Source organism: Aulonocara stuartgranti (assembly GCF_965226115.1).
Source record: "Aulonocara stuartgranti genome assembly, chromosome: 10".
Taxonomy (NCBI): domain Eukaryota; kingdom Metazoa; phylum Chordata; class Actinopteri; order Cichliformes; family Cichlidae; genus Aulonocara; species Aulonocara stuartgranti.
Genome location: NC_138946.1, coordinates 3,192,006 through 3,217,440, shown reverse-complemented (window position 1 = coordinate 3,217,440; position 25,435 = coordinate 3,192,006). Strand labels below are relative to the sequence as shown.

Sequence of the window (25,435 nt, the reverse complement as noted above, 5' to 3'; positions counted from 1 at the left end):
GCAACGACAATGTGACACGTTTCATCACTCAGGTTTCCCCAAGCGTATACCACAGGTTCCAGTCCAGAAACATCCCTGTCTCAATAACGTGTTCGGGCTTACCCCATTTACTAATCACAGCGTGGACTCTTCATCTTTTCTTTTTACCAGATTAACATTCCCGTCCACACAGATACGTTCACACTGTGTTTAACACCGGAAATGCCAAGGCGGTCGTTTTAAACCCTGTTTAACTCTCATCGTCAAAAGGAAGAGAAAGTATAGCTAGAGCTGCAGAGGGCGTCGTTTTGACCCCTACACATTCATATAAAACCACTAGAGCAGGGAGTGCGAGACTGAGTGGGTGGAGGACCGGTGCAGAGCTGAAGTAGCTGAAGTCCAGAGTGTGGAGAACTAAACGGAGCAAATCCAGAGCGGCACCCAAACGTATGTCAGGCCTGAAGAGGTGAAGCTGAGACGATCAGAGGCAGATGATAAACTTTGACTGTTCTGCTTTTACAGTAATTATTTAAAATGTGTTGAAGCAGCTCTGAGGTCAGCTCTGTTTTTACACCACCTTCATTTTAATACAGCTAACCCCACAATTCATGTTCTTCTTCTTTCATAACTCCATTTGTAGTTACTGTGCTTTGTTTAACTCTTTGTAGTTTAGTCGAACGTGTTTGTGTTAAATCATTGATGAAACCTTTAAAATCAACCTTAAATAATTATTTGGCCGAATCTTACTTAAAATTAGAAAAACAGTTGAAAGGTAACAACTTGTCTTTAGCATCCGTGCTGTTGTTACAGGACAGGCTCAGAACGGCCCTCCTGGCACTTCCAGTGTGGTAACCTCGGTGGGTAATCAACTCATGCAGCTCTTCCATATCATTGTCCAAACACCTCACATTCCACGTGACGATGGCAGGAACAGACTTCCTTTTAGCTGCGAGTAGCCTCTGCTCGGGGACTACGGGCCATCGTTGGGTGACGACACTCTGCCTCCAGAGTAAACTGGAAAAACACCAACAGGAGCAGCTGTAACGGCCGTCAGGCTCAGAGCAGCACCAGGACATTATTGATATTATTAATAGAGCAGTTGCCGATATTTCAAATGAAATAGAGGCTAATATGAATATATCTGAAGCGGTGGCGTTCCCTTTGGTTAGGCTGTGGCAGGAGAGGCAGCAGCTTATTGAATAACGTGACCACTCTGTTTCCAGCTCATCTGCTGATTTTCCTAATCATCACTGCATCTGGCTTCTTTTAGACACGTACTTAACATAATTAAAGACTTCCTGCTGATGTGAAAATATAAGGAAATAAAGATGAGCCGTTTCACACTCGAGGTGCTGCTGCTGCTTCTTTTGTTTCCCTGGAAGGGCCGATGCAAATAAGTTTGGATTTGAATGAGTTCAGTCAAACACACACAGGAAGTTAGAAGCTCAGCACTAAAACCACATACAGTACGGTTTGAAATGCTGATGTCCCACAGAGGGGAGCAGAGGTGCTGCAGGGCTGATAGGCCAGAAGGAGGAAAGTAAAAACAGAGGATGAGAACGTGAGCCGACAGACGAAGAAGGAAGTCACGATTCATCCTCGAGACTTTTTTGTAACCAGAAGAACGAAGACGAGTGGGAGGAAGATATTCAGGAGACTCTTTTTCCTCTCATCCCCTGATACGAACATCATTTATTGTTATGTAATTATGCCGCAAGCAACGTGAGACATTTCTATGTTGCACAACAGAGATCTTACAGATGTTCTCCCTTTGTTACAACACATTTCACCAGCACCAATGAAAAACAAAAAACTGAAGATTGGCCCTGCACTGCACTCGGACATGTGCTTTCTTGTTGTGTGCAGTGCATTCGCAGGCTGGTCTGAAATGCAGCAAAACACAAAGTGTGTTTTTCTGTCTGTTTGTGCCCCGGTGACTCTGCTGTTCGCTGAACCTGAGAAACACGTGCAGGGAGTTTCACCGCACGGCCTCCTCTGCACAAATGAAAGCATCTGTAGTCTCGATTGATGCTTTCTCCTCCGCCTCCCCCTTCCCCTCCTCCTCAGTCCTCATAAGAGGCCATTAGAGTAACATGATATTACAGTAAAGTAGGTCCACACTGGTTTCAGTGTTCAGCTGCTGAATCATAGGAATATGTTTATGGTTTAAATAGAACCGAGCAACCCAGAGAGAGGAAGAGGGAACCGGCTGCTTCGTCAGGGTGGTGATGCTGTAATCATGCAGCAACTTCCAGGGCGATAAAATAAAGTATGGTAACTGCTCTGGTTCTTTTAAAGCACTTTTCTACTCGTCAAAGCACTTTGCACAACTTGCACAACCAGCACTTTTCTATGTAAGTGCTAATATCTAAGATTCATAGACATTGATAATCAGGGGTTAAGTAGGATTTAATGAAAATAATATTTTTTATTGTGCTGCTGCTGCTCTGAGGTTTACTGCTTCCTTTTACCAAATACATCCTACAATATATACACTCACCATCCACTTGTTCAACTGGTCATTAACACAGACATCCAATCACACGGAGCTCAAGATGACCTGCTGAAGTTCAGTCTGAGCCCCACAATGAGGAAGATTTCCCTGACTTTGAAGACGAGCTGGTTTGAGTATTTCAGACGCTGCTAATCTGCTTGGATTTTCCTACCAAGCTGGTTTGAAAGGAAGGAAACAGTAACTCTGGCTTTTTCTGCTGACCTTTCCTCCTGTTGGTTATTGATAGTTGTTCAGCTCGTTCTAGAACAAACTGGTGCACTTAATATCAGTGTGACGCTGCATAAAGTGATGGAGGCACTCTGTCGTGCTTTGGTCTGGATGGAAACTCACTTTCACTGCAGGGCCTTCGAAGCCAACAGGACACCCGACAGAGGCCTCTTTGTTTTCTGCGTGTTAATGTACAGCATGTTCTCTACAGCCCTGGATCTCCATTCATGTATATCACAACTCCTATCATGTCTCAAAACGTCCGTAATCAGCCATAATGAGATAATGATTATTCGGAGAATTCCCAGAACTTTGAGATGCAAGCGTCTGATACTGCCTAAGTAACTTTATGAACTGTAATGAAGTAATTTATGTCCCTTTTGTAAAGAAAACAGTGGGTTTGTAGATATGAAGACTTGGAACGGTCTTTTTCTCGTCTTTCTCTCTTTCGTGTCCTTTGTCATCCACAGATTTATTCCCTTTGCCGCACACTTAGCGTCTCTGTTCTCTCTGCAGCGGGACTTAAGTGGAACATCAGAGAGAGAAGAGATCATTAGAGGAGAGGAGAGCGGGACAAAGGGCAGAGCAGAGACAACTAGAGCAGAAAATCTCAAAGTAGGATGAAACAGAGGAGAACCTGACGGAACAAGGCATCAGTAACCATCAGTCAGTGGGTCATCAAAAGGAAATGACTCAGCAGAGTAACAATCGAAGGGGCGCGCCACCCGAGTTATGTTCATCTACTGAGCCGGGCAGGGAGACAAAAAGATGACACGGACTACATCACCCACAAAGCAAACAGCATCTTTTTACTCCTGCAGCTGGTTTTATGAATGAAACTTCAGTCTGTTGGTGTAACTTGGCGATTAAATCGACAACCCTGACACGACGCCTCTGTCAGATAAAACTCAGGTTTAGAGTAAGCCAGTAGTTTGGATTAAAACGCTTCACAGCAGTAACAACGCTCACTGACAAATGTCGACACAAGAGGCTGAAATCTAACAAGCTTTATTATTATATATGCAGATGACACCCTGCTGTAGCTCGGCATCTATTGAAGTCAGTGTGTGATGCACTGGGTTAAGGATTCAGTTGAACTGGGCCAGTGTTTGGGCCTGACAGCGATACAATATTCTGTCCGTTTGTAACGATTTGATTTTGGTCTCAGTTGCTGAATGGTTACAGTTCAAAGAGTCGCAACTTTACGTTATCGTGTCTTTTATTCCATATTCACTGTGGAACCAGAAGAGAATGATTCCAGTAACACTGATGTCTGTTTACGTGAGCCGTTCGAGGCTGTGCTGCTGTTGTAGCGACAGTCACATGTACACCAAAAACAAAAACATACTCGCATGAGGAGGCTTTAGATTGATATCTGGGGTCGTTTCAGTTCATCTGTCCAGCTGTGTTTGAGGGGAAAAATAGAAACGCTAACAAGGAAACGTGGATTTGCATCTGAGACTCGTACAGATGCAAAACAACCCAGGAAGCTTCACGCACAAGCAAATGTGATTCACTGACGATCGGGGCGGTCGGCGTGAGAGACGAGGAAAAGAGCGAAAAGGTCAGACTGATCAATGCGACACTTCAGCAAGAGAGGTGTACTCCTCCGTCAGTCACAGGATCTCCAGTGCTCACTGAGGGAGGCCTGCTCCTTTATTCCTATAAGAAAGTGTGCTGCCTCTTTAGCATTTACATTCAGTCTTTCACAACAGTTCCTGCCTCACAAATGTGCTGAGCATGTTTCCTTCCTCAGAAAACATTTTATAACCTCCATTCTCTACATGGAGAAATAAGCGTCCATCTGACTTTCATTTTCTAGAGCCTTCTAATAATGCAGTACATCAGAAACAACAGTAATAATAAGATAATAAGAGCACGTTTGGTGCCGGCTCACAGCATAACAGGGAACGACACTGATCCATGGAATAATCAAATACCAGCATATTTGCATAAACCTGCAGTTTTGCTTGCAGGAACTTTATTATTTATGTTATAAAAAGTCAGCTTTTATTTAGAAGGAAGTAAAAATGTTTGGGAAAGAAAAACTGTGTCGAAAGCAAATTTCATCTGATGAATTTTCTACGTTGTAAATAGTCACAGGGTATAAGGCGTGCTTAAGGTTGCGTGCGACTTTGTACTTCCTGTGAGGGTCTGATTTAATTTGAAGCTTGAAGTTTGTTATAGAAAAGAACCCAGAGTTTGTGTTTAGATTGTGACCTTTGGAGTGGGTGTTGGATGGATCTGGTTGCAGTTTTTAACAGAACTCTGAAAGTTGCTTCCTGAGCTTCTGAAGCTCTGAGGATTAAAAATGATGGAAAAAGATGTTAAAAAGCACCAAAGTTAAACTCATCCCTGTCCTTCAGGGGCCTCAAAGACCTCTACACACCAAACATCTTTCCTGCATTTGGACTCGCCTATTCTTAATCCAGCCTTTTACTCCACCGGAGTTTGCTGGATGAAGCTCGATTGATCAGATCCGATAAACAGATCCGATCAATCAGACATCAGTGTGCTCGCTTTGAGGTTTATTTTCTGCATAAAGGCGTTTATGTTACGCAATCAGTTTGCATCTGAAAAGTTTTGCGTTGCTCCTTCGCAGCACGCTCAGTGTGCAATGGGCTTAACCTGAGAGCATTCACAGACTGATTCTGGATTAAATAACGTGCACGTTTGTGTCCAGATAAACGAAGTATGTGAGAATTGTTTCTTCCATCAGTGTAGGCAGGCCTCCTGTAAAACAGTGCCGGCGGTTTGATTCAGATCTGTGTAACGATGACCTCGCTTGCCTCCGTGTCTCTGCAGAGAAGGACTACAGCAGCCTCTGCGAGCGGCAGCCAATCGGACGGCTGCTCTTCAGGCAGTTCTGCGAGACTCGAGCCGAGCTGAAGCGCTGCGTCAAGTTCCTGGACGCCGTGGTAAGCAGAGCCGTCTTCGTCTGACCTCTTCTCTTTGTGTGCCTCAGCATCTTTCTCTGCAGGGTTCAGACTGTCCTGTAAGCCCAGGGTTTATCAGCCTCCCACGTACGCATTAACGTGAAAACAACGTGACCAATCAGAGACGGAGAGGTCAGCTGACAGCAGAGAGGAACAGACACGATTAAACTGTATTATTAGAAAACTGTTTCTGAGTTTAAACAATACAGACTGAAAGTATCATCTGAGGGTTTGTGTGGCAGGAAAAGTGTGATACAGCTGTTTATTAATGAGTGTTTGCTTTAAGCTGTGAGGTCAGTATGACTGCAACAGTGAAAGAGGCTGACTGAGTTAGTACACTTATCAGTGTGTGCAAGGATCTGACATTTAACTACAGCTTGTAATTAATCAGTTAGATTAATGTGTTGTTTAGATGTGCTTCAGGCAGTTTGAAGACCTCATTGTTCAGTGCTGTGTGAGGAGGTGGAGGAGGCGCTCCTGTAAGAAACCCTGGGTCATTCCTGTCATTGATGCTGTTAGGGAACGAGGCAGTGATTTCTGTACTGCTCTCTAAACTGCACCGGGTGTAACATCGTTATTTAGTAGCTTTAATACAAGCATATGACAGGAAATGAGGTAGAATATACAGCAGGCCTTTAACAGGAAACAAACACTTTGACATTTAAACGCTGTGATTATAGCACTACATGCACAATATTCACTCACTTTTAGCTGATTTTTGGCCTCCAGCGACTCACATTGATAAAGGAAGTTAGCTCATTATCAGCTAAATGCTGCTCTCAGTTTACAGCAGGAAGTAACACACAGTAACAGGGCACGGTAAAGTGGCCTATTTATGCTTTTTTTCTGCTGTGATACATAAACAGTTTTTTCAGGATTCGAGTCGCCCAAAATAAATGCACATGTGCCCCAACTGTCCAAGCAGGCCAACGCCGAGCTGTGGGAAAATGTTCTTTTTTTCTCCGGGTGAACGGACCCTTCCAAAAGCTGATTGGCGAGTTTAATTACCCTGAATGCCCAAATGGAGCACTTGAAGATGAGGAGGAGGAAGTAGGGTTTAATATCTGTTTAATGAAATACCGGAACTCTTGACTTCTGGGAACAATCTGCGTCACTGAGTCGCTCTTTCCTACCTCCCATGCTGTGTCCCCGTCACACACACACTCCGGTGGGAATGAAACAAAGTGTGAGGGAAGCATTCCTGAAGTGAGCGGAGCGAGTTACGACTCGTTTACTGCAGCAGATGGGGTCACACAGTGTGTTTCTGTATCTAAAACCATTACAGTGGGGACATTTCTGCTTTATGAGGACATTCAGAGTGGTCCTCACAACTTCAGGGACCAGACGCAGTTTAAAGAGCCAGGTTCGTCAGGGGGAAGGTTTGAATTAAGGGTTTAGCCGGGAATCCTGATGTTCAGGTTTTTTAGTCATGAATTTGTTGATGATTTTTTTGAACGAGGACTTTCTGGGGACCACGACTTTCTTGGTGCCTCTGTGTATTACTTCATCACTGTCATCTATGTTTATCCTCTGGGGATATGCATACAAATTGAATATTAATCTACCAAATTATACTGGAAATATTTTGGTTTGAACCACTCAAAAGATGAAAAGGAGCACAAATCAGCATCAGGAAGTTGTTTTGAAGTTTAAAGAATTGAGGGGTCGTCCTCCGGAGACCACAGATTTGTAGATGTCCCTACGTGTTAAATATCAGTAATTCATCACTGTCATCTGTGATTATCCTCTCGGGATGTGTTTACAAAAATCCAGTCCGTGTGATTACACTCAAGATATTTCAGTTTTATAGAGCCGCTGCATGTTGTCTTGAGTTGAGGGTTCATTCCCTGGGAAATCTATCCAGTCAGTGCAATAACAAGTTTGAACAAGTCCAAAATCTTAAAATCTGATCTGAAACCACCTGCTGGTGATACGGTAAAGTCAGAGGATAATCAGTGTTTGTAGGGTTCACTCTGCAGAGACCATGAATCTCTGTGCAAAAGTTCATAACAAATGAGGGTTTGAAGCATAAAGAGCTCTTTGACCTGTCAGACAGTATCACACTCAGAACAAAAACAAACATTATTCAGACAGGAAGTGTGGGATTATTTTATATTAACTGTCCTGGTTCATGGCTAATCCTGTCTGAGCTTAGGTAAGGGCAAGGGTAAGTCAAATTTCACCTGCTAATATGGGAAAGTAGTAAAAACAAATGAAAGCTGTCAGGTTGTAACTGCGGAGGCTCATCAGGTTGAGGTAATGTCAGATTAACCGTTTAAGCCTGCATTTCTTTAAGTTTTGCCAATTTGGTGTTATTAACAGTAGAAATGATTTGTTAAAGTGGATCAGGTAATGGTTGCAGTCCTATCTGCTGAGGTAGAGGAGGTTAATGAAGGCAGTCTGCTCTGCTCAGCTGACTCCAGTCTGATGGCTTTGCAGTTTTCAACTCGCATTCGAAGCAATTATGCTCCCTTTTACCCCACAACCGCTTCCCGTCTCGTCTCTGAGAGCCCTGCGAGAGGACGAGATGGAGAGGGGAAAATGAGATTTGAACCGTCTCCGCTGTCACTTAGCATTAGTTTACAGGCTCTCGCTGCCAGAGGGGAGAGGAAGCACTTTGGGGTTTTCCAGTCAGGCTCAGTTTACTGCAGGTCATTCACAGGGAGGAGTAGATGCAATCGGTTCGGGTGTGGGGGAGGAGGGCTACAAAAAGTCTTCAATTAACTCATAAAGTGGGTTTTCTGAAGCCGAGAGGAGGCTGCAGGGGACACACACGAAGCTGGTAGTTCAGCTGAGCAATCATTCAATAGTATGGGCTTTCAATACTGTCATCATATATTCACAGTTTCATCAGATCCAAATTAATGACTGAGTTATGTTTTTAAATGAAATGACATCTAGTGGTCATATGCAGAAATGCATGTAAAAATGAGCTTATGTGGAAAAAAAAAAGAAAAAAAAAAGAGTTCACTTTAACCCAAACACTTCTCTAACTCTGTTTAGATAGCGCTATATAAATGCAATCCATTATTATTAGTCAGGTGTTTTGATGACAGGATGCTAAAAAAAATACAGCTAGCAGCAACATGGTAAAACCCAAATAAAATAAATGTTTTTAACCACATTTTTCTGGCAATGCTGAAACTGAAAACCACATCCTGGTACTCTTCTCTTTGTGAAGGTCTGGCAGTGTCACATTGTAGTGCAGAAATTCTCAAAACTCCTTAGTTAGCTTGAGATGCCAGAAACTACCTTGTTTGTCTTAAGTGCTAAAAACTCTTTAGTTAGTTTAAAATGCTAAAAGCTACCCAGTTAGCATCAATTGCTAAAAACTACTTAGCCTCAGAAGCTAAAAGCAACCCGGTTAGCATCAATTGCTAAAAACTACTTAGCCTCAAATGCTAAAAGCAACCTGTTTCGCGTCAATTGCTAAATGCTACTTGGTTAGCATCAATTGCTAAAAACTACTTGGTTAGCATCAGTAGCTAAAAGCTAATTGATTATTGTTAATTGCTAAGAATTACTTGGTTAACCCTAATTACGAAAACGACTTTATTTCAAGTGATTAAAACATACTCAGCAATAATTGATAAGTTACTGAGTTTGCCTCAAACATTAAAATTGACTTGCTTGGATTTAATGCTAAAAGCTACCTGTGTAGGTTCAGGCGCTAAAGCCTTCTTGGTTAAACTTTCTTCGTACTAAGAAATACAAAGGCCCTAGAACATAATGTCACAAACAAAAAGTAAACTCAGGTCATGGCAGTAAATGAATTCACTGAGATAAGTTGAGCACAGTTTTGTCCTCAGATTGTGTTATTTGAGTATTAGCGCCTGCTGACAGCATGCTGATGTGTGCGTTTCTCTGCAGGCGGATTACGAGGTGACGCCGGATGAGAAGAGGAAGGAGTGCGGACAGGAGCTCATCGAAAAATACTTCAACCCAAAGGTACTTTCTGATGTTTCCTGTCAGGTCTGACATGGTTTTATTTTTATTAGGATGATATCTGTTAGTATTTTTGTTTATTGCCCACATGTACAGGATCAGAGATAGCTCAAAGCTCATTTCCCTCTGAAGCAGGAAGATATAGAAACAAGCCCAAACTGAAGACCAACGACCATCAAATGACCAAAAGGTTTCCACTGGCTTTTGGTCATTAAATGTGTCACAAACATAAAATATCTACAAAAATCACCTGAAAAGTGTCCAAACTGTGATGTTTAAAGAAAATTATTGCATTGGACGATCTTGAATTTGACAACAAAACTGATGTTTTGTTGTCAAAGTAGCAGAGGAGCTCTGTCGGAGTGATTTAAACTTTTATTAATGATGCATTCATTGACAAAAATATCAGACCAAAAGTCGTCAAATCTTTTCCATGTTTTACATTGTTTCTGTCTGTCGGTACCAGTGTGCTGTGACAGTGTGCACTATAGATTTATTTTATAATTTTATTCAAAATACATGTAAATTATTAAATTAATAAAACTCGTCATCACAGCAGACTGAATAGAGTCACTGAGTTTTGGACAAAGTGCTAAATTTATTTGTATTTTTTAGTTTTTTACTGTTATTATTTTTTCAGCCAGTTTTGTAGCAGACGGTTCGACTGTCTTCTGTTAAATGCCCCCACTGTGGTTGAATTTTAAAAACACCTGCCTCTAGAGCGTCCCTGAACGCATCACTCAGGAGGAAGCGCTCAGTCCGGCTCGTCAAGAAGGAAATCTGATGGAAAATCAGATTTAATCAGCTGATGATGGATGATGATGGGAGCAGAGCCGCTCATTGGCTGACCTTATGATGATGTAACTACCTGCAGTCCTGAGGCCTGAACTATGAAGGAGGGTTTGTGAGGTTCAGGATAATCCTGAAGTTTCAGTGTCATGAAGGTGGTTCACTTCTCAGCAGGCGAAGGTTATATTTGACATAAGAGATCACCGCCTGCTGACCAATCAGATCTCTGTGTTTGATAGTAAGAGGGTCAAAAGTCTTTTCTCTCTACCTCAGGTGTTTCCAGGCCAGGTGAGATAGGTAGTCTGATGCCTGACCAGCATCTGTGCTTCTGATACTCTGATTGGTCATTGCCTGTGTCAGGATCAGTGAAGCCAGATAACAGAAAGAAATCCTGGCCTCGCCTCGTAGTTCAGGCCTCGGTTCAGGCTGAAGCTCCGCCCTGATGTTTCCTGCTAATTCTGTGTGAGCGCGAACGTGCAGGTCTGAACCTGCAGACGAACACAAACACCTCCCAGCTCCGTCTCAAACCTCATCCGTCCGGCTCTCTCTGTCAGAGTTACAGTCGGAGCTGATTCACTGTTTTCACCTGGATTTCATGTGTTTTTTTCCCTGTGCAGTCAGAGGACCACGTGCCTGAGGTGGAGGAGGCCATGATGGCTCAGTGCACAGAGAGGCTGCAGCAGGAGGCCTGCAAAGACCTCTTCAAAGACTGTACCAAGTAAGATTGCAGGGTTTTTAAGGATTTGTTTGCTGTTCTTTTGGATATATTTCCCCAGTTTAATCAGATCAGCTTTTTTAAGGTTTGATTAATGTGCTTGTTCAGACTCTCGCTCACCTTGGACCCCAGGAACATTAAAGTTGAGAGGTTTTCACTGGGCAAGGGGATACTACCAAAAAACACACATAAACAAAAAGTGACTTGTAACACAAATGTAAAACCTAAGCTGTTAGATAAATCAAAGAAATTAAATCTGAGACCCCCCCACACACCTTACAGTCCGGAGTAAGCAGCCCTGAGGCTGAAACAAGAATCCTCAGTCAGTTTCAGACCAGTGAAACCAGTCCATAACAAACTGTTTTCAAAGAAAATCAGAAAAGGAAACATTCAGAGCTGAGACCATTCGCCAACCAAAGACGTCACCAGATATTATTATTAGGAAACCCATGAACAGGCCGAGGTGCTATTTCCTGACTCTAATGTACATCTAATGACATCAGAGTTTACAAACCACAGTGGAAACCCATAAAACCAAAATAATATGGTTGTTGACTCAATCAGTACTTTTAACCTTCCCTTTCACTGCAGTTGAGTAAAGCTGGGATCCCCACAGCACCATTTACAAACTGGAGTAAGAAACAGTTTCCGTTTCAGGGTAAATAAATTAAATCAGCTGAGTCAAATGTATTCTTTTACCTCGAAATATTTAAACTACAACAGCTGCTCTCTTTGTTCATGCTTTCTCACAAAAAGCCTTTGAACTCTAGGACTCGTTTGTGGCGTCAGCATTTACCTGATGATGGTCAAACACACGAGTAACGGCACCAACAGCTGACTCCAACAAAATAAGACGAGCAGCGTCAGACAGAAAGATGAATGTGCCGCATCCAGATCCTATCTCAAGTCCAAGCTGCTTCACTTTACTGGGAATATCACAAGATCTGGAATATTCTGCTTCACCTGCTGCGGCTTTAACCCGACTCTGTGGATGGGCAGTGATGTGCGTTTTGTCTCTGCATCACAAAAAAAGATTTCCCCCAGAATCTTCCCACTCAGACGCTTCATTTTATGGACACATGAAGGAAAATGTGATTACATCTACGTTTGAGAAGCTGCAGGTTTTCCGAGCGTGTGATGAGCTTGGAAACGAATCGGCGTTTGTTTGAACAATGCCCTGTTTGTGTAGGCGCGGCAGAGTAATTGCCACTTAATGTCAAATATAAGAGATTCAGTTGTGCAGATATGACAGACTTTATCCATTCTGCGTGAAATAAAACATCCCTTTGTGTCGAGGGTGTCGGCGTTAGCGCTTATCCAGAAATATCTCTGGTAAACATCGAGGGCCCTGCAGAGAAACCGGCAGCCGGGCTTTGATGTCGGCCCCGTGCGAAGTCTTTAAAAGTCACAAGGCTCGAGTCCAACTGAAGTCAGAGTTCAGAGCAGCGTCGATTTTTAGAAGGTGATAAAGTCAACGGTTTTTTCAAACTTGTGTCCTGAGTGTTGTGTGTGTGAGGGGTTATGATTGGCCCAGAGGAGGACCAAACGTCCGAAGAGTTCTCCGTCTAATAACGTTTGCTGGAGTGTTTCTGGGGTTTTTGTTACGCAACAATAATTCAATTCAGTTTTATTTATATCACACCAAACCACAACAACAGTCGCCTCACGGTGCTTCAGAATGTGAGGCAAAGAGCCGACAGCACTACAGAGAGATGCGTGACAATGAAATTCCAATAATCACAGGTTCATTTTAAAGCCCTGAGTCTTTGTAACGTCTCCAGTATCGGTGGCTGTTTGTCAGGCTGCAGATGACGTAAAACAAAACTAACTAAAAAGTTTGACTTGAGCAGGTTGTAAAAATAATATGAATACATTTAATGCTGCTTCTCTGATGCGGTGTGCTAACAACACTCACATGTTGAGTAACGTCCTCTTCACCGCTGCGTAGGCGTGATGCAGCGCAGAGAGGCAAAATCAACACCGCGATCTCTGAACTGCAAATGTAAAGCAGCCATCGTGCGTCAACTTACAGCTGACAGTAGACCATTCAAAGCTCTGTGTGGGTCACTCTGTGGCTGCCCACCTGAGGGTAACCTGCAGTTCCTCTAACGTCCACCGGAGGCTTCCTGCAGGATGCATACAGGGCACCCAAGGATGAAACATTTATGGCTAACGCTGTAATTTAAAAAGCCTGTGCATCGAAGCAAAGTCTCATTGAGGACACTGATGACCGAAGAAGAGGTGTGTGCAAGAGAGGAGGTTTACTGGCAGACCTGCAGGATTTCAGGAGCATCCAAAACAGGAAATAAGCAAACGGGTTTGTGATAAAACCACGACAGACCCAGCGATGTTTGCATGCTTTGCAGCATCTTATTAACGGTTGCTGTACACTCAAACACCTTGGCTGCAGCTCACAGCCGGACACATACCAACAACAACAAAACTAATGACAACAGCACAGCCTTTTGCACTGGCGAGGTGATTGCAGATGCCGTGCAGGTGCGTCCATCTCACCTGCAGCAGCATCACAGACCACGCCTCGCCACAGAGTTAGTCTGCACTGTACCTTTTTTTTGTCTGGCTTTTAGATGACTCGACTAGTCTGAGATCTCTCCGTTGTCCAGCCATCCGTCCATATTGCTTATCTGAGTGCAGGATGGAGCAGCACCTCCACCAGCTCCTCCGCAGAGACAGTGTGGGACTCTGAAGCCAGACATGTTATATCATCTCTGCAGCATGTCCCTCCTCCTAGTAGGGGTCTGCTGGGAGGTGTCCTACTCAGTGTCCTGAGCATGGACTGACTTCTTTCGATGTGGAGGACCATTAGCTCTGCTCTGAGCCCCTCTGAGTCGTTTAATCACTAATAAAGTGTCACCAGGAACATCCCAACTCACAACAAAGTCATGTTCAACTCGGCGGGTTTGTGTCCACATGAAGGGAATAAAATACCCGAAAATCCTTCATTTTCCTGAGTCCAGTGTGAGGTTCACCTTAACCCAACGAGACCAGTGAGGTCACAGCAAACAGGAGACGCAGAAATAATTAGATTGTTGACTTAAATGACTTAAATGATCGGAGATCTCTCAGTGATGAAGCTGAATTCAGTGTGAAACTGACAGCTGTTGTGTTGTGTGTTTTCCAGACTGATCCACGACTACCTGAGCATGGCGCCCTTCGCAGACTACCTCGACAGCATGTACTACAACAGGTTCCTCCAGTGGAAATGGCTGGAGAGGTAACATTTAAGCATAAACACCGACTTTCTCCTTCTTTCTTTCTGCTCTCTGTGTGCAGCAACTTTTTCAACTTAAAAAAAATAACTCAGGCACATTCAGAGGCACTAAATCCTCCACAGGACCAGTACGAACACGCTCAGCTGCTTCATCAGTGTCCTTCAATCTCCCCGGGGGGGTGAGAACAGTCTTTACAAACAAAATCACCGTCACACGTTTAAAAATCTGATTTGGAAATTGCTCAATGGGGATGTTTCACTTTGCTGCTGAATACTATGGGGTAGCTACTCGAACAGACAGCCTACAGGGGGTTCTGCAGAATTTCAAGCAACACCCGAGGGCGTTTGCTCAATCATGCAGTGTGACCGAGCAGTGTCTAATCACGTCTAATCACGTCTTCAGAAATAAGAGATAAACGCTTCCACAGAGCTGTGCTGAGCGATAACAGGTTTACAGAAAAACAAAGGATGACAATCTCTCCAAACAGCTCCAACGTGTCCTGCAAACAACTCCTAAATACCTGAAGCAAGAGCAGCGATTCACCTTCAGCTACACTTTTCTATTCCTGGATTCTTTGAGGTTTGAAGGTGGGTGTGGCTTCTGTGACATCGTACACATCCTAGAGCAGAAAAAACCCAACTGCTCCTGGCACAGGGAGTACTTAAACAATTGGACTTCCTATAAAAATCAAGCAGTCGGCCCCTGCTGGTTGGCTGAAAGAGACGTCCATGTTTTTATACACAGCAGATGGCGCTGTAGATCGTTTTTAAATCACACCAGAAAATAGACACAGCAGGGTGTCTCAAATAGGGGTGGGTTTTTATAATCGATTCATCGATTAAAATCAATTCTGGCTTGGATAACGTAAAATCGATTCATTAAAATCCTGAATCGATTTTTTAATATAAATTTATTTTGCCCGAAATGCCAGAATCTCTGGTGACATCTCACAAAATTTCAAGAACCACCAAACAGTTAAGACAGTAAATGAGAGCAGGTACAGGGATTCTGCACAAAGACTTAAACACACAGCGCGACCCGCGGATCAGAATCAGTTAGATGTCGCCTTTCTCACGGTCGGGGCTGAAAGCCGACAGCTCGCTGATTCTGATCTGTCGGCGGGTCCGCGCTTTGTGTTCACGCCCTTTATGCGCCGATTCTAAAGCTGTTAGTTTGATCTCTCTCCAAACAATATTGACCGAACCAGCAGCTAAAGAAGATCCAAACGCTTCACATAAACATCGTCATGAATTCACTCTGACTTTTACTGTTTTGCTTCCACCGCGATGCACAGCTCTCTCTCTCCCTCCCTCTCTCCCTCTCTCCCTCTCTCTGTACTTCATTCATTTCATTTCATTTATTTATTCATTTTCAGGCACAACAAATACCTATATTGAACATAAAATACACAAAACTTCAAGAACAGTTTCCCTTTCTTCATTATTCGCTTGCTTGTTACGCACAAGTCTACTGTTGCTTACAGCGCTGTCGGCTGCTGTTTTTTTCCCTTTTACATTCTTCCGAAAAGAAAACCTCATTTCTGCTGTTCAATACTGAACAAATTTAAACTATTATTAATTATTCAAAATGCAAAATGCTTAGCCGTGTCTCTAATAAAACCACTGTAACGTCAGAGGTAATGTTCATTAATTAATGGTTTTCTTTCGTTTTTGATGTACTGCAGAATATTTGTATAAAATCCCAGGCCAGGAAAATCACCTACATGTTTTTCTGTGTTTTAATCTCAGCTACTTTGACACAAAGGCCTCTGCTGTGATGCTCACACCTGTGATAAAGTCTTGCGTGTGTCAGCTTCCTTTTTATTGATACAAAAATATGTAAATGTACTGATCTGAATTATATTTCTGACTGTCAAAATTTCCCAGATTTAAATCGAATCGAATCGAATTAAATCGAATCGATTCAGGACCTTGTGAATCGGAATTGAATTGATTCTAGAAATCAGTGACGATACCCAGCCCTAGTCTCAAAGTGTGGGCCACAGCCCCCTGGTGGTCTATGAACGAACTGCAGTTTGGCAAAAAGAAACATTTGACAATAAAAAATTACTTTTTTTTCCACTAACCAGTTCATGTTTTGGGAGGGCTGCAGCCTATCACAGCAGCCATACTGGACAAGTCTGTGGCAGGGCTCACACATTTGTATTTAATTAATTTGTTATCGCTCATTTGCAAGAAAAGTAAAAGGGAAGCTGTTTATAGAGAATTGAGATCAAGCAAATCTTTGTGAACCAGCAATGAAAGAAGTTCTTCTTCTTTAGTCTTGTGTGTCACACTTGTTTTTTTTAAGATTTCAGTGTGGCTTCCTTAGAAATGTTTGGTTAATTATGAAGCGACCTGCAGCTGCTCGAAGGACGCAGTGAAACCACTCAAGGTCACATCTGGCGACCTTAACTTTTCCCTTAGGATATTCTGTCACATGACTGCGCTGCCACTTTAACACACAGAGTAATTGGAAGAAATAGTTTCTTCTTTCAACACTGAGAAAAATATCCACAAGCCAAAATCCAGACTTCCCACAGGGACTTCTCCTGATGAGGATTCCCAGGAAACACCAGGGTCCTGATTCCTGGTATTCAGCTGTAAGCACGCTCTGATGAGTGCTTTGTTAATTTGTTTGTGGTGGAGTAAGCCGACACACAATGGCATAATGGCAGTTTTGTCAGGTTTGTTTGCTTCTCTGATGGTTCCCAGTCTCCACTTTGAAAACTTCAGCGATGCCGCAAACAAACTCTGGATCCTGCAGACTGTTTTGCTTTCATTGTTTAAACTTCTGCTCATGATGGATTAGCAGAAACAACACTCTTGGGAAACCAGGGAATCTTACAGGGATCCACGTTTAGCAGATATAAAACACAAGTCTCGTTTGTTCCAGCCTCACATGCCGTTTAACAGTTTTTTAAAGGGTTTAGCGTGATCGGTTTTCCGGGAACTGCGGAGGGTTGTTGACCTCAAACTTCTCAGTTCATCGACTGAAGTTTCAAGGACTAGCTCTGAATTCCTTCCTTTAAATGAGGCAAAATCATGAGAAATGAGCATCATAAGTGGAAGTTCTCTTTTAGCAGTAAAGCCAGGCTGCCGTGCTGATGACTGACAGAGATTAAAGTCGTGGTCATTCAAGATGTCTCCACGCAGTTATCAGAGAGACAGCTTGAGCCAAGAAATTGTTTTACATAAAGCTGCATGTCATTTTTAGTCACTCTAAGAGGGCAGTAGAAAATTTAGCTCATTTATAGTTCGGAAATATAATTCACTGATTTGCTCAGTGTAGTCAAAAAATTTACCTGAAGTTGTTTTGCTCAGCAAGGCTAAAAGAATTATAGTCAGGTTTGTGCTCAAAAGATCAGCGTTGCTGCTTTACCAGGTGTAACAATTAAGCTTAACATCCAGGCATCCATGAAAACAGGATTTATGAAATTTAACGGAGTTAGAAGTTAGCAGGAAGTTAGCTCGCTAGTTTGCACCTAAACATGAGATAGCATGCTCTGACTGAGAGATTTCTGAAACATTCAAACGTACAGCTCTGCTATCACTTCCAACATAAATGAAGACAGAAAACTAAACAGCAGTGACGTTTGTAGGGTTACTGAAGTTGGACGAGCTGGTATATAATGTTGTGCTACCTGGTGGCTAGCGACACAGCTATGTTAGCATAACATAAACACAGTTAAGCTGGAATGCTTTTTTCCACTTGATAAAAGTTAACGTGAGAGTTCCCGATGGTTAGGGACAAATGCAATCGCATGGCAGGATGCTGTAAACGGACCAAACTTCAGCCAGGAGAACAACTGAGATAATCCATCCACAATACGAGGTTAGTCATTCATATACTGCTGCATGGGCTGGAGTTACATCGTAAGGTTTTAAAAACTGAGCTTTAAAAACACAACAGCCTTAATAAACACAGAGTAATTTGGGCCTGGAAGCAGGATTCATCACGTCATCACTTAAAGATAGCGTGTGGGGTCCCACAGGGCTTAGACCTTGGACCTCTTTATAGAAATAAACTAATGACTGCCAGTTATGTCTCATTTAGTCCTGAAAAGAAAGAGTCCTCCCTGTACTTCTGTCTGCCTGGCATTAAAAACTCAATGACTTCTTGCAGTTTAACTCAGAAATATGATCAGAACAAAAACAAGGATTATAGTCTTATCCAACAGGGACACTCCCCATCTTGGACTGCTAAGAACCAAAGTAAAGCAATCTAAACTTTATTCAGATAGAAAATAATTAAATGCCTAATGGAGATTATGGTATTTTCATCTTGCCTTTGGTCTCCAACAAGATTATAAAACATAATACCTCAATTTCTTCCAGCCTGATCAGAGGCCAGAAACTGATAAATAAGCCTAAATTTGAGTAAATGTTCAACTAAAGCTACCAAGTCACAATCTGAATAAACCTCAGAATCTCTGCCTTTTATTAACTTAGGCAAAAAGACACAAAGGGACAAAACAAATCTGACATTTGGATTTAATTGGTGAACTTAAAGATGAACAAAATCTTTGTGCTTCAAGTAAGGAGAGAAAAGTGTCAGACGTGACGACAAGAAGGAAAGTAATTTTTCCCTGTCAGTACTTCTTAAAAGCTTCTCTCATGCAGGCAGATTGCTCTCTTGCTGGAAAAACGAGACAGACTGACTAACTCAAGAGAAGAATACGCCCGCAGACTAATGGGGCTGATTTAGCAGGGCTGGGTAATGGCTGATAGTAAGCAGCTGATGATGCAGGAGTGCAGTCAGAGAGAGTGAAGAAACCTAAACGGGGAAACTGGCTCTCAAAGTAATGTCAATAATTTATTATTTGCTTCCCACCCTGTTAGCTAGCTGTGTCTCAATTTAAATCAGAAGCTGGATCTGTGATTGTTTTTCGCCTGTATGTGGAGTTGTGTTGTTTGTAAGCTAATGCTAGCTAGTGTTGCTCATTGTTGATGCTGGGAAATTAGGAAAGGGAATTGGACGTAAGCATCAGTGTGACTTTATCAACCTATCACATAGAAATCAGTCCACACGCTATTAAAGCCTAAAGAGAAAGATGGAGAAAATCTTTGAGTTTCATTAGAGTCTGTTCCAACACTGTCAATAAAAAGATATTAACACATTAAAAGTGAGGGCTACTGCACGTTTTAATATGCAGGGCAGCAGAGAGAGTGGTGCTTTTGTTGCTAGTAACTTTCCATATTCCTTGTGATTTCCATTTGAATACATCAGATGATTGTTGGCAGAGAAATTTGCCAATAAAAGCACGAAGGATGTCACATGTGCTTAATGCAAATATACAAAACCAATGCCAATTATTAAAAAATGCAAATGTGAAAAAAGAAATAGGAGAATTTTCATCCCATGGCTCATTAAGCAGTAAATGAGTCATCAGGTTTAATGAGCCTGTGCCCCAGGGTCCATTTAAATTACCCGGTTGGATGACCAAAATGCCCAAAAGGGCTGATGAGATGAGAGTGTTGATCCCAGGAGGGTCCAGATCAGTGGTGCTGGTTTACAACAGTGTGCGGTTCTCTGCAATCCATTTACCAACGACTGTCTGTCAACAGAAAAACTGTATTTCAAACCACTGCATTGTTCAAACAGGTGGCATGCAGAGCTGCTGGTATCTTATAGTTTTCACACAATAAGTCATTATTAAAGTAACGGTCACCTGAAGATCAAAACAAGACACTTAGGCTACGTTCACACTGCATGTCTTAATGCTCACATCCGATTTTTTGATCAAATCCGATTTTTTTTGTCTGCTCGTTCACACTACAAATGCGACAGCCAACGCGCTCTAGTGTGAACGCTCAAAGCGGCGCATGCGCAAAAGAAGACGTCACACACAACGCGCTCTGTTTAGACCCAGAGCAAACAGTATTGTTTGACTGATAGCCTTAATATAAAGACTTGTTTCTGACTTTACGTTTCACAATTTTGCTTTAAGTTATAAAGATATTTTGTTATTTACATTTGGCCTAATAATGATCCTTATTGCTGTTTTAGAGGAGCGGTGCTTCAAAGGATAGTTGCAGATTTCTGTCAGAATCTGCAGATTATACAGTACAAATGAAATGTTCACGTTTCTCCAACGTTTTCTTCTAAACAGTTTCACTGGATGGCCAGGAAGTGTTCACGATGTCTTCTCGGGCGCTGATAATTGGCGTCTGTCCTGTGTCAGTGACGTAAAAGACGGATTTAATGCGACTTGACCGTTCAAATAGCAGTCGCTTTCTAAAACAAATATGTATCGATTCAGTACCACATATGAAAGTGGCCCAGGTCGGATTTGTGCCGTTCACAATGTCATAGCATGATCGGATATGGGTCGCATAGGGTCAAAAAAGTCCGATTTGATGCGCTTTCGCCTGCAGTGTGAACGTAGCCTTATTTAATCTACTTTTATTAAACCAAAGTAATGGATTATTGTTAAATCAGATGTATTAAGTAGACACTCAGTGTTGATCACTTCTAACAAAGTTTAGATGATAGCTGTTAATTCAAGTTATCAATGGGTGATTAAAACCAAATATCAGTGGTTTTCTCTACTCCCCAGGAAAACTGACTATATAGCTAACTGATAGCTAGCATCTGATGTCAAGCTAATAGCTAATTAGCATTACCTTTGACAAAGAGACTATGAGGACAAAAAAAATCAAACAAAAAAATTATTGACACATCCAATTAGAAAACAAATGAAATTTTAGCAATTTATCTATATAAGCACTCATGCTAGCATTAGCCAACATTGGCTAGACAAAGACGAAAAGTTAAAATTGGTCCATAAAACCAAACAAAGAATCTCCACGACTTGAACATCTGACCAAACAGTTTTCTCCTCATAGTCAATTTCCTAACAGGCTAGCGAGGCTCTAATAGATAAAACTGGGTTTCTTTTAACTAATGATAGCCGATATGCTAATAGTAGCCTACAAACTGTTTGATAACCATAGTAGCAGTTAGCTGGCTACCTCTCTAATTTTATCTCTTAACAAATAATAAAAAAAATAAAGTAATAAAAGAAACATGGCTGTTTTTCGTGTAACATGTATACGGCTCGTATGTGTCTGAAGTTAAAGTTTGTTTGCAATTCTTTGTTTTTCTTGATTGGAGACAAACAAACAAACAAAGGGAAAATGAGCAGACTTAACACTGCTTTTCTTTCAAGTTTTAAACTGGTTTTAAACTGGTTCAGCTATATCATCATTATAGCTTTCCTAAACATCCTTTTTTCATGTCATTTCATTTCTAAACACGTGTACATTGGTTTTTAAACTGGACGTTTATTAAAGTGAGTTTCTCTCTTTGTCAAACAGGCAACCAGTGACGAAAAATACATTCAGACAGTACAGAGTTTTAGGAAAAGGTGGTTTTGGAGAGGTGAGTACTGAAAGTTTTTGTTACTTTAATTATAATGTGTTATGTTGCCATAATGTCATTAAAACAATCTTTCTTGGGCAGCTACAGTATATACAGGTAAAGTTACAAGAGTTAAAAGTTCAGAGGCTCTGCCCTCATTTGAGGTCAGTGAAGATTTGAATGAAAAGTTATGCATTGGTAAGTCAGAAAGTTCTAGACTTTAAGACATGTTTTTATTGGATTTAATCTCAAGCGTTAAGAAATCAGAGGCTGTAGATGAGTTTGTGGATCCTAACACTGGCCAAAGAAACACAGGGCAGAAGGAAAAATTGTCAGTTACGTTCCAGTCATTTAGATTCAGAGAAATGTGTGCTGTTCACTGAGGTCAGACTAAAACAAATGCATTAAAACCTTTAAACGGTCTAATCGTGCAGAAGAGTTCAGTGTTCCTAACACAATCTTTTCTTTGGCCCCTGAAATGAAGGACTTTATCGGAGGCATCTAAATCCTGTTACACACCACTGAATGGTGTCTCTGTGCCCTCTGTTCGTCTAATGAGACGAGTCTTTTTTAATTCCAAACACTGATAGCTGATTAGGCGTATACGCATCAGGTCATGAGATAACAGGGGACATTAAGTCAGGGTCAGTTTTGTCGGTTCAGATCACGGTGAGTCGAATTTACTGGAACCACAAGGAAGGTCGTGGTGAGGAGAAAACAGGGGACACCTTTAAGTGATACACAACGGCAATTCGGAGTGCTAACATTTTCTGACCGTCTTTGACCTGCATGAGGGGCTCTGGGGTCGTTCAGTGCCTCCCATCTGACCCCCTCAGAGTCAGCTGATTGCTTTTGTACAGTAACTTCAGTATATTTAATGAAACCATGCAAATCTTACCTCCAGGCTCAGAGGATGATCTGAGCACTGATACTACCAGAAGGAGGAGGACACTGCACACAGCTGGATGCTCTCCTCTGAAGTTTGTACAAGTTAATAAAAGGGACAAGCAGAGCAGACAATGAAGCAACAAACCGCAAAGATCCCACCACCCTCCGCGCATTCTCCAGAAAGAAAAACAATGTTTGATCCGCGTCCAAGCTCCATGAAGCATGTCTGATTTAAATCCATTCCTCTGGTACAGTTTGGCAAAATCTGAACAAAACCCGGGGTTTGTTTCGGTTCTTCTGCGTCGAACAGTTTCACTCTGAATGATGTTGGATAAGATAACCATCATGTGTGTATTGTCACTGTAACAAATACAACATAATTGTATTTGCAGTGTCAAAAAGAAAAAGCTTAAATGTGGTTGTTTTACCACAGCTTGTGTTTCTCAGCCTGTCAGTAGTGAGTTGTTTCTTTACCTTAACACTGCTGCTGCCTCACAAAAGTCACTACAGCTGAAACATTAAGTTTCCTTTAACTGTGTGTTTATGTGATAGAATCCAACGTGAACTCGTTTCCTCCTCATTTGCTGCAGTTAATAGTTTGATTTTTTTTAGTTTTCATGATTTTTTCAGTCAGTTTCCAGCGAGGTTTTGTAATGAAGCCCGTTTCCACCACTAAAAAAAAATGTATCCATAACTCAAAATTTCAAGTTATTTTCTCAAAATTTTGAGTTAATAAGTTGAAATTTTGAGAAAATAACTCGAAATTTCGAGTTATAGATACTTTTTTGTGTGTGGTGGAAACGGGCTTCCATAGTTTTGTTGGTTTAAATTTTTCTTTTTTAAATGATGATGTTTTCAGGGATCCTAACGTGTCCTTTTTCTTCCACCCCGTCCTCTGCAGGTGTGTGCCTGTCAGGTACGAGCCACGGGGAAAATGTACGCCTGCAAGAAGCTGGAGAAGAAGAGGATAAAGAAGAGGAAAGGAGAGTCTATGGCCCTCAACGAGAAGCAGATCCTGGAGAAAGTCAACAGCAGATTTGTAGTAAGTATCTCATCTCAGCTTCAGATCGAGGGATCGTCGCGGTGGCAGTAATTAAAAGGCAGCGCTGAGGTTTGCAGCGTCTCTGCTGTGGTTTGATTCTCCACCAGATGGACTTCGTTCAGCTGTTATATGATTTGGACGGCCGTCAGTCGGCTCGTCCGGGCTCTCGGGCCTACACCGTCTCCCGGGGTTTAATGCGAAAACTCACAGACGGCTTTAATTAACACATCTTAATCAGTTTGGAAATCTTTGGCACGAGGTTTTTGTGTTTATGTGTGCAGAACAGAACATGCTGAACTAAACTTAAAAGGATTACAGTTTTCAAAAGAAAACAGTCGACGGCGCCGACAAACTCAGAATCTCTGCAGCACGGCATCTGAGGACAGTGCGCACATTTTTGATGCAATTCAACGTCCTCGTTGCAAATACGTTTAAATCCTAAATGAAAACCAGCCACAGCATTTCCCCTGCATCAGTCAGTCGACCTCTCAGTGTCAGAGATCTTATTGGCTGCCTACAGATTCCACATATTAACATCCACATGTGTGTATGAAGAGCCGGAGCCTCGGTGAGCATGTTGGCAGTGTGTGTGTAAGCAGCTGCAGCATACTGCTTAACAACCTCAGGGCTTTAGAGCAGCTCTCAGATCAGCTCGTCGATTTAGTCACAAACGGCTGAAAGTTGTGTGAATCATGCAAAGCCGCCCTAGAAGAGTCCATGAATCACTCCCAGCTCCAAATGCTTAAACACACGACTCCTGTCCATCTCCAGGTGAGTTTAGCGTACGCCTACGAGACCAAGGACGCCCTGTGCCTCGTGCTGACTCTCATGAACGGCGGCGATTTAAAGTTTCACATCTATCACATGGGTGACGCGGGTTTCGATGAGAAGAGAGCCATCTTCTACACCGCGGAGATCTGCTGCGGCCTGGAGGACCTCCACCGGGAGCGGATCGTCTACAGGTGAGCACCCGGACACCTTCCTCTCGTCTCATTGGCTCCTGCCTTTCTGCTCACTCTCCGTGTCTTTATCTTCTGCGTAGGGACCTAAAGCCAGAAAACATCCTGCTGGACGACCACGGTGAGTCCGATTACCGAGGAGGAGATATCGCCACCACAAACATCATCAAATCTTTAATTCTGCACGTCTTTCAGTAACATTGCACGATGAACTTTTGCAGTAATTCCAGTCAGTGTTTGGAAAAATAAAAATATGGCAGGTGGGGGGGAGGAGGGTGAAAATGAGGCCTTGTTAAAGATCTCCGGGAAGCAGCAAGTCATATTTATCTGACTCAAATACAGATTAAAAAGCATTTATGGTTAACGCGAGCTCCGCTTCCACTCCAAGATTCACTTTTGCAGTTTCAGTGTTTGCTGTTAAACACCAGAGGGCGCTCTGACTCCAGGAAACTCTCCTCAGGCAGCGCCAGTCTCTGCTGACATCACTAACAGAGTGACTGAAGCTAAAGACAAACGCCATGAAAGTCTAAATCTGAGATTCTCCGTTTGCAAAAACTTGATGATTGATGGTTTGTTCGATGAATCTGAGCCTTCAATGGGAATGATTTCTAAACACAGTCCTGAGCCACCCCTCCTTTCTTTACAGTGAGCCAGACTCTGTTGTCACTTTCAAAGTTTTTTAAACAATAGTTCTCCAGCTCGCTGAGAGTCGCTCAGACCTGGACCACTTTAACTCTGACTTTTCAATAATTCAATCTTAAAAAGAGCTCAAGGGATGAACCAGTGTTGTGTCCACATAACAGACACGTTTGCAAAGAACTCGCAGTTTGTTACTAACACAAAAACATAATTTGTTTCCATTTAT

The 25,435-nt window shown here is 42.3% G+C and overlaps 1 protein-coding gene across 3 annotated transcripts in view; it reads left to right on the top strand.

Moving 5' to 3' along the window:
• Positions 1–25,435, top strand: part of grk6 (G protein-coupled receptor kinase 6) — a 49,463-nt gene that overhangs the window by 15,937 nt on the left and 8,091 nt on the right. Inside the window, exons 3-10 of one of the 3 annotated variants that reach the window (XM_082549724.1) lie at positions 5,507–5,619; positions 9,508–9,585; positions 10,989–11,089; positions 14,229–14,321; positions 21,639–21,702; positions 23,471–23,611; positions 24,383–24,573; positions 24,654–24,691. In XM_082549724.1, coding sequence (XP_082405850.1) covers positions 5,507–5,619; positions 9,508–9,585; positions 10,989–11,089; positions 14,229–14,321; positions 21,639–21,702; positions 23,471–23,611; positions 24,383–24,573; positions 24,654–24,691 — 819 coding nt within the window. Of the gene's footprint in view, positions 1–5,506; positions 5,620–8,602; positions 8,727–8,795; positions 8,819–9,507; positions 9,586–10,988; positions 11,090–14,228; positions 14,322–21,638; positions 21,703–23,470; positions 23,612–24,382; positions 24,574–24,653; positions 24,692–25,435 lie in introns of those variants that run through there. The other 2 variants (XM_082549725.1, XM_082549726.1) reach the window with 2 other exon arrangements.